This window comes from Primulina tabacum, chromosome 6 (genome assembly GCF_025594145.1).
Source record: "Primulina tabacum isolate GXHZ01 chromosome 6, ASM2559414v2, whole genome shotgun sequence".
NCBI lineage: Eukaryota > Viridiplantae > Streptophyta > Magnoliopsida > Lamiales > Gesneriaceae > Primulina > Primulina tabacum.
Window position 1 is genome coordinate 15,709,045 of NC_134555.1, and position 7,972 is coordinate 15,717,016.

General features: G+C 36.2%; 1 protein-coding gene across 2 annotated transcripts; it reads right to left on the reverse strand.

The window, feature by feature from the left end:
* Positions 1–2,930: 2,930 nt before the first annotated feature.
* LOC142548082 (uncharacterized) lies at positions 2,931–5,592 on the reverse strand. 2 transcript variants are annotated; one of them, XM_075656442.1, is made up of 8 exons: positions 5,342–5,592; positions 5,010–5,254; positions 4,690–4,890; positions 4,507–4,614; positions 4,355–4,424; positions 4,171–4,278; positions 3,972–4,058; positions 2,931–3,155 (listed from the first exon to the last, which is right to left on the reverse strand). In XM_075656442.1, exons 3-7 carry the CDS (start codon positions 4,872–4,874, stop codon positions 3,972–3,974), a joined length of 558 nt encoding a protein of 185 aa, XP_075512557.1. In that variant the 5' UTR covers positions 4,875–4,890; positions 5,010–5,254; positions 5,342–5,592; the 3' UTR covers positions 2,931–3,155. The 2 variants fall into 2 exon arrangements, with proteins under 2 accessions (XP_075512557.1, XP_075512556.1); XM_075656441.1 differs by having other exon boundaries at positions 5,010–5,592.
* Between the last annotated feature and the right edge of the window lie 2,380 nt (positions 5,593–7,972).

Here is a 7,972-nt window from a genome sequence, read left to right on the forward strand (position 1 = left end):
TTGAACCTAGTTGAGATAGAGACATGTAGTACCTGAATTGTACTTTGATTTTGACATGTATATCAGATAGATTACTGTTACGTTTCCGCATTTATAATTTAAAAAGAAAAAAAATTTAGTCCTACTTTTCTTAATTGTTATATTTGACATTAATAATGATTAAGACATGAATTAGCGTCCGGGTCCCCACATGGGGACTCCCAGCTCAAACCAAATCACTGGGCTCCACTGGCAAACGCTCCGCTAGCTGCATCTGAACCAACTGTATAACCTGCTATGGAATAACAAAACAAACCACAGCAGCCCCGAGGGACAGGGGTCAAACCCCAGTACGAAGATCAAATAAATTACAGCATAAATAAATGACATGCAATGAAATCAGTGCAATGCAATGCATGTAGGGTACGAATAATCTCGGATATCAAACTGGATCCAAAGAAACGATAGCAACAACTGTGGCCACATGTGCCAGTGGTGTGACGTGTCAAATACGCCCTCGGCCCTGCACATCTGCGTCAGGGGTGTCAGTCTGCAGAACTACTCGGCCCTTCCGATACTCATCAGAGGTGTGACGCTTAAATGCCCTCGGCTCTGATGTCTAAATAACTCATACAAGTGTAAACAGAAATCTCAAAAACAACGGAGTCATGGCTCGATATGAATGCGTGCTCAACAATGCATATAAATCCACAGATTATTCCAATATATTTAAAAACTCACATTTATTTTAAAAAAATTGAGGAATAATGTTAAAATACACCCAAACAGCACAAAGAGAACATAAACACATAAATCTCATAAAATCACATCAATTAAATTACACGTCGTTATAGACGCTGTAAAGAATCGATCAATCTGTACCTTAACCTTCAAATTAAATTACCACAATAGTTTATAAACTCCTTGGCTTCCTGGCTATTAAAACCTGTGGCAAATAATTTATTTCCATCAAATAAAGATTCAAATCTTAGCCAAAAACAAGTTACTAATTCCAGCTTGGAAGTAAACTTGGTTTTAAGGACATAACTCAACCAAAATGTAACCAAAACACATTTAACATACATGGCTGGAAACTTAACTCAAAATCCCATATTTCATTAGAAGACATTAGAATTTCTGTGAGAAATGAGTTCTGTGACACTGAAAAATGCCCAAAACCAGAAACCATGATAAATGAGTTCTGTGACAGATCCAGGTTTGAAACCTATGAGTATAAAATTCATATCTAACTCATCATTGACTCAAATCGATATCCATCAAATGGAGATGAAAGAAACTCAAATATCTAAGTTTTTTGAGAAGAAAACATTTCCAGAATCCTAATAGATAAATCCCAGAATTATCAAGATGACGCTACTACCAACGCAATTCGTGGATAGCAGTCTGTACCTGAGCAGTTTCGGCAAAATGAGTATAAAGATTTCAATACTTAATGGAATTTAGCGATTCATATATCAATACGAAGAAACCACATAGCTCTACAACTCTTATTTGAATCACAAGTTCAGAATCCGAGCGCATAAATGTCATAAATTCGAAATACAATAGCTAATCTACGCAGCTCCAACGCAATCTACACAGCTCCAACACAGAATTCCATTTTGACAAATTTTGGTAGAAAGTCATATCAAATCCATTTTTAATTGGAATTACATTTCGTCAGTGGCTACAGAAAGCTAACACATAGATCTATATGTTCTATTTGAACTACAAGTCAAGATTCTTAGTGAAAGCCACACAAAAACCCGAAAATCAGAAGCCAAAACCTGCAACTCGAAAACAGAAACCAACTTCTTACATGGAAAAAAATTTAAAACCTAGGCTTAGGGATTACCTTCAAAAGCTTCCCTAGAACTGAAATAAAGCTAGAATCAACCTCTTCACATACTTAGGAACCAAGAAAAGTGACAAGCAAGAAGATGGAGGAAAAAAACGAAGCAATAGCTTGGCAGCTGAGAAGATGAGCAATAAATAAAAAGAAATGGATGAAATGAGAAGAAACGAGAAGATTTAAGGAGGAAATGGATTGATATTGGGGGAAAATGGGCTTCCTTCTATACATATATCCATATACATGAATTTAATGATTTAGCCCAAATTCTAGAATGTGACCCGGTCCAAATATTTACAACTCTCATGTGCTATTAAACATCGATATGTATTTTAATATCGTCTATAATGCCAATATTTTCTAATACACACTACAAAAAAAAGGCTAAAGACAACGGTGAAACACCATTGTCATAGGTCTTGTAAAATCGTTGTTAAAGCCCCTGTGGTTAAATGGTGCGCGCAAAGACAACGGTGAAAAACCGTTGTCGTAGACGTCAAAGACGACGGTGAAAAACCGTGGTCGTAGGTCTTGTAAAACCGTTGTTAAAGCACCTGTGGTTAAAGGGTGTGCGCAAAGACAATGGTGAAAAACCGTTGTTGTAGACATAAAAGACTACGGTGCAAAACCGTTGTTGTAGGTCTTGTAAAACTGTTGTTAAAGCCCCTGTCGTTAAAGGGTACGCGCAAAGACAACGGTGAAAAACCATTTTCACCGTTGTCGTAGACGTGAAAGACGACGGTGATAAACCGTTGTCGTAGGTCTTGAAAAACCGTTGTTAAAGTTCCTGTGGTTAAAGAGTGCGCGCAAAGACAACGATGAAAAACCGTTGTCGTAGACATTAAAGACGACGGTGAAAAATCGTTGTCAATGTTTTTAAGCTGATGTCTTTCGCTGCAATATACATTTTAAATCTGTTGTCTTTGAATTTGATTTAAATCATTTTAAAACTGTTGTCTTATATATTACCAAACCATTGTATATTATATTTAACCATAAATTGTTTAATTAATTAAAAAAATTGGGTGTGAAATATATATCAGTTAACCATTATATAAAATCAATTCAAACATCAACATATATATACTTGATCAAGAACTACATGCATGAATTACAACAGAAATATGTCATTCATAGACGTGTAATCTACCAAAACAACAATTAAAAAAAGTATGTAACCATATTTCAAAAACTTTTAGTCAAGTTCACAAAAATAAAAATACCCTACAATCAAGACTTGCACATATCAACTCCAAAATATCTTCTGTAGCTTGTTGGAATGAATTTCTCTGCTGGTCCATCTTCCAAAACATCATTACAGTGCCTGTGAAAATAAAAAATACATTATTTTAATCATTGTTAAATTTCAACACATGCACAACTTAGCATTAAAACCATTAACATATAGAACAAGTCATGTATAAAAAAGCAAAATGTCTTGTTAGAAGACAATAAGCCATGAATTGCGAACAATATGCAATAGATAAGTTTGTAAAAAAATCACTAACTACTTAAATGTTATGAAGATCCAAACAGTTCCTAATGACAATTGATGATAAAAAATAATGGTTGGATTAAAATCTGCAACAAAAAAAAGGTTTAAAATACTTTAAAACGGACCTCAGGGCCTAGAAAAATTTTGGCATAACTTCCACGCAAGTAGGAAATACCAGAAAATATAAAAACACACAACAACAATATATATATTCGAAATAAATTTAAATACGACGATACACCACACCTATCACCTACACAGCAAGACCATACATCACACCTATCACCTATAATTACCACATTCTTTCAACATATCCCGAAAGTAATGAAGAGATCCACATGTCATGAACCAAAAAACGTGCAACAAAAAAAATCACATTTCAATCCAGTATCACTTGTATTATTGATCCACAAACTGAATGAAAAATGCAAGAAACCAAAATAATATCACTTTTGAAATACACGAAAAAGATGTTATAAAAATCTTAAAGTAGAAACAAGAATTTTACCCAACTTAGAAGCTAAATCATGTGCAAAATGACTATTTCTGAAATAGCCCGTAAACATGTTAAAAAGTATAACGATAATGTCCAAATCCGTTCAATATGAGCTGTATTTTTTCAAATAAGATGAACTCATGTCCTACCTATTCATAAATATGATCTTGTATGCATTCGGCCAGCTCGGTGCGCACCTCATCAGTTTCTTCCATAGAATACTCCATTTTTGTGAACTATGAACATAGTCAAAAAGTATATTAGTAAAAAAACACAACTTGGTGAATTTTCAAAATGATAAGTAGCTAGATAACTTGTAATTATTTTATATAAGCATGATAATATTACTATCGATCGTAGTGAATCCCCCTCAAGAGTTTCAAATTCTTCAGTGATCTGCCTCATGACTCTCATCACATAATAACCACATTGTTTCGCATCCGGTTGCTTAGGATCCTATGTTAAAAAATGTCGAATTGTTAATGACAAATATACGCATTAAAAAATTAGCTCGAATGAGAATTACACATACCTTTATGACTTCCCATTGTACACGCTTTCTTCCTTTCCTTCCTTTAGTTGAGTTAAACATTCTCAACTCCCTTCATTAACATTGAACATAGTTAATATATGAGTGTTTTTTCATTAAATGAAATGCATCATTAATATGGAATATAAACTCACATTTCCACAACATATTTCCAATCCTCATCGCGAATGCGATGACATAGGGAATCCAGCAAATAAACAATCTCCTTATAAGGCTCGATGACGGTGAGAGTCCAATGAAAACTACACACGAACATAATAAGTGTATGTAATTCAATAAAAAAAAACAATTGAAAATTATATTAGGATCTTACTTACTCACAACAACTTGGAACCAAAACCAATTGATCCATTGCTGCACCACTTAGCCTATCCGCTAAATAACTCGCCCTCTTGTTCAACCTTTCAGTTTTACCTGTTTTGTCATGTATATTTTTTTGCAAATTTGGGATGCTGTGTGGATTAACGAATCTGAATTTGTCAATCTTGTTTTCTTTCACCATCTTTTTATAAAGATGTCTGTCATTTCAAGTAAAAGAAAATCAAAATTACACTACATACTAAACTAACAAATTATATACATCTTATATAATAATACAAGAAAAGAACAAAAAAATTTAAGTTAATCGACGACTTACCAAATGTAGACAACTACACAATTTCCTGAAATTGGCTCCAAGTGATACAAAGGACTGATGTCCTCAAAGTGCAAGTTAACTTCATAATCATCTGCAAATACTTCATGATCTAAAAGAAATGCTAATTTCCTTCCATTTTCAAGGGCTGTCTTACAATAAAAATACACCATACGCATTGCTCTTGGCACATTTGATGACAAAGTCTGGTTTCTTTCGAAACTGACAGTTTTGTTCTTTTGACGCTTCTGATAATTGTATTGTAAAAATGTTAGATAGGTGCAATACTGGAGAATTTGACATACATTTACTTTGAAATATAAGCATACGTGTACCTCTTGTCGTAGTATTATCAAATGATTTGACCAAGCCACATGTGTGCCTACAGCATCACCAACATTTTCACATTCATTGGGAATCGGAACTGGCAAAAGTGCTGATTTTTGCATTGCTTCATCAATGGATACACACATGCAATTTTGAGGTAATGGAACACCATGAAGCAAGTTATTAACTCCATTGACCTCAACAACTGTTCCATATACAACAATGTATGTGCTAGAATCCAATGTCAAAATAACTGGTTTCCCCTAAAAGAAAAATAGTTATGTCAATGAATTGTACTAACTCTTCCTCTAAAAAATATTTCTTCTGTATATTCCAAGATCGATCTGAGATCTGGGTATCACCAGCTGAGGGTCCGAGATTCTGATATACCGAAGACAGCATTTAGAACCAGGTATGGACATTATGAATTTATTGTTATGCCATTTGGTTTAACGAATGCTCCAGCTGTATTTATGTGCCTGATGAACCGTATCCTCTAGAAGTACCTTGACGATTTTGTGATTATATTCATTGATGGTTTTCTGATATATTCAAAGAATAAGACTGATCATGCTAATTATTTGAGAACAATGTTGAGAACTTTGAGAGCAGAAAAATTGTACGCCAAACTGTCGAAGTGTGAGTTCTGGCTGAAGCAAGTTGTGTTTCTGGGGCATATCGTATCGGGAGAGGGTATTTCTGTTGACCCTAGTAAGGTCGAGGCTGTAATCAGTTGGCCTAGACCGACATCAGTGCCAGAGATACGCAGTTTCATGGGTCTAGCAGGCTATTACCGGCGATTTATCAGAGATTTTTTCCAATATTGCAAAGCCGATTACACAGCTAACTCAGAAGAATGCTCCGTTTGTGTGGTCGGAGGCTTGTGAATCTAGCTTCCTGGAGTTGAAGAAAAGATTAACCAGTGCTCCAGTGTTGACTATCCCTTCAGGTACTGGTGGTTTTGTCGTATATTGTGATGCATCTCACAGAGGGCTAGGATGTATTCTTATGCAGCGAGGACATGTGATTGCATATGCCTCGAGACAGTTGAAGCCACACGAGACTCGTTACCCAATTCATGATCTTGAATTGGCGGCCATTGTGTTTGCACTGAAGATATGGCGACACTATCTCTACGGCGAGAAATTTGAAATTTACTCGGATCACAAGAGCTTGAACTACCTGTTTTCGCAGTCCGAATTGAATATGAGATAGCGTAGATGGCTCGATTTGTTGAAGGATTTCGATTGTGAAATCAAGTACTATCCAGGGAAGTCTAATGCAGCAGCCGATGCCTTGAGTCAAAATGTATGTGCTCTATCCTTATCGTCGATAGGTATTTCGAATTTGATTGAAGATTGCTGTTTGTCTGAATTAGCATTTGATACAGATAGTAGACCATTGCGACTTGCTACAATTCAAATGGAACCAGATTTGATTGTTCGCATTAAAGAAGCACAGAAAAATGATCAGAATGTTCAGAAGTCGATTGAGATGGTCAGAACTGGACATCAGTCAGAGTATCAAGTAGATGATCATATTTTGTATGTGAATAACCGTCTTGTAGTGCCAGATGTTTCAGATTTGAAACAACAGATTTTATCAGAAGCGCACTGTAGTCGGTTCAGTATTCATCCTGGTGGCAGAAAAATGTACAATGATCTGAAGATACAGTTTTGGTGGAAAAATTAAATCAGACATTGCAGAGTTTGTATCTAAGTGCCTGAATTGCCAACAGGTGAAGGCTGAGAGGAAGAAACCCGGAGGTTTACTTCAGAGCTTATCTATTCCCGAATGGAAATGGGATCACATTTCCATGGATTTTGTTACGAAGTTACCACGATCATCTCGGGGCTGTGATGCGATTTGGGTCGTGATTGACAGATTGACCAAATCAGCGTTTTTTATTCCGTACAGAATGACGTACCGTTATGATCAGAGGGCAGAGATATATGTCAGAGAGGTGGTCAGATTGTATGGTGTGCCGAAATCTATCGTATCAGATCGTGATCCCTGATTTACTTCACATTTCTGGAAAAGTTTACAGCAGGCTTTAGGTACGACATTGCACCTGAGTCCTGCATATCATCCTCAGACCGATGGACAGTCAGAGCGGACTATCCAGACACTGGAAGATATGCTGAGAGCTGTAGTGTTAGATTTTGGCACTAGTTGGCAAGATTCATTACCACTTTGTTAATTCTCGTACAACAACAACTATCAGACGAGCATCGAGATGGCACCGTTTGAAGCATTATATGGCAAGAAGTGCAGATCCCCTCTGTATTGGGATGATATATCTGAAGTACCAGAACTTGGGCCTGATATGATTCGTGAAATGACTGAGAAAGTAAAATTGATCCAGAAAAGAATGAAGACGGCGCAGGATAGACAAGCCATGTATGCGAATGTACGTAGTCGACCGTTAGTATTTGAACAAGGAGACATAGTATTTTTGAAGATTTCTCCTTTCAGAGGCATTGTCAGGTTTGGCAAACGTGGGAAATTGTCTCCTAGATACATCGGTCCATACGAAATTCTTGAGAAGATTGGTGATCGTGCATATAGACTTGCTCTTCCTCCTTCGCTATCTGGGATACATGACGTCTTTCATGTGTCGATGCTACGGAAATATCTGC

Excerpts from the sequence above, each read along its gene's own strand:
- LOC142548082 (XM_075656442.1), bottom strand. The coding sequence starts at position 4,874 with ATGGTGAAAGAAAACAAGATTGACAAATTCAGATTCGTTAATCCACAC. Across the intron at positions 4,425-4,506 it reads TGGAAATATGTTGTGGAAAT|GGAGTTGAGAATGTTTAACT; the intron begins GTGAGTTTATAT and ends ATGTTAATGAAG. Across the intron at positions 4,059-4,170 it reads GGGATTCACTACGATCGATA|TTCACAAAAATGGAGTATTC; the intron begins GTAATATTATCA and ends CTATGTTCATAG.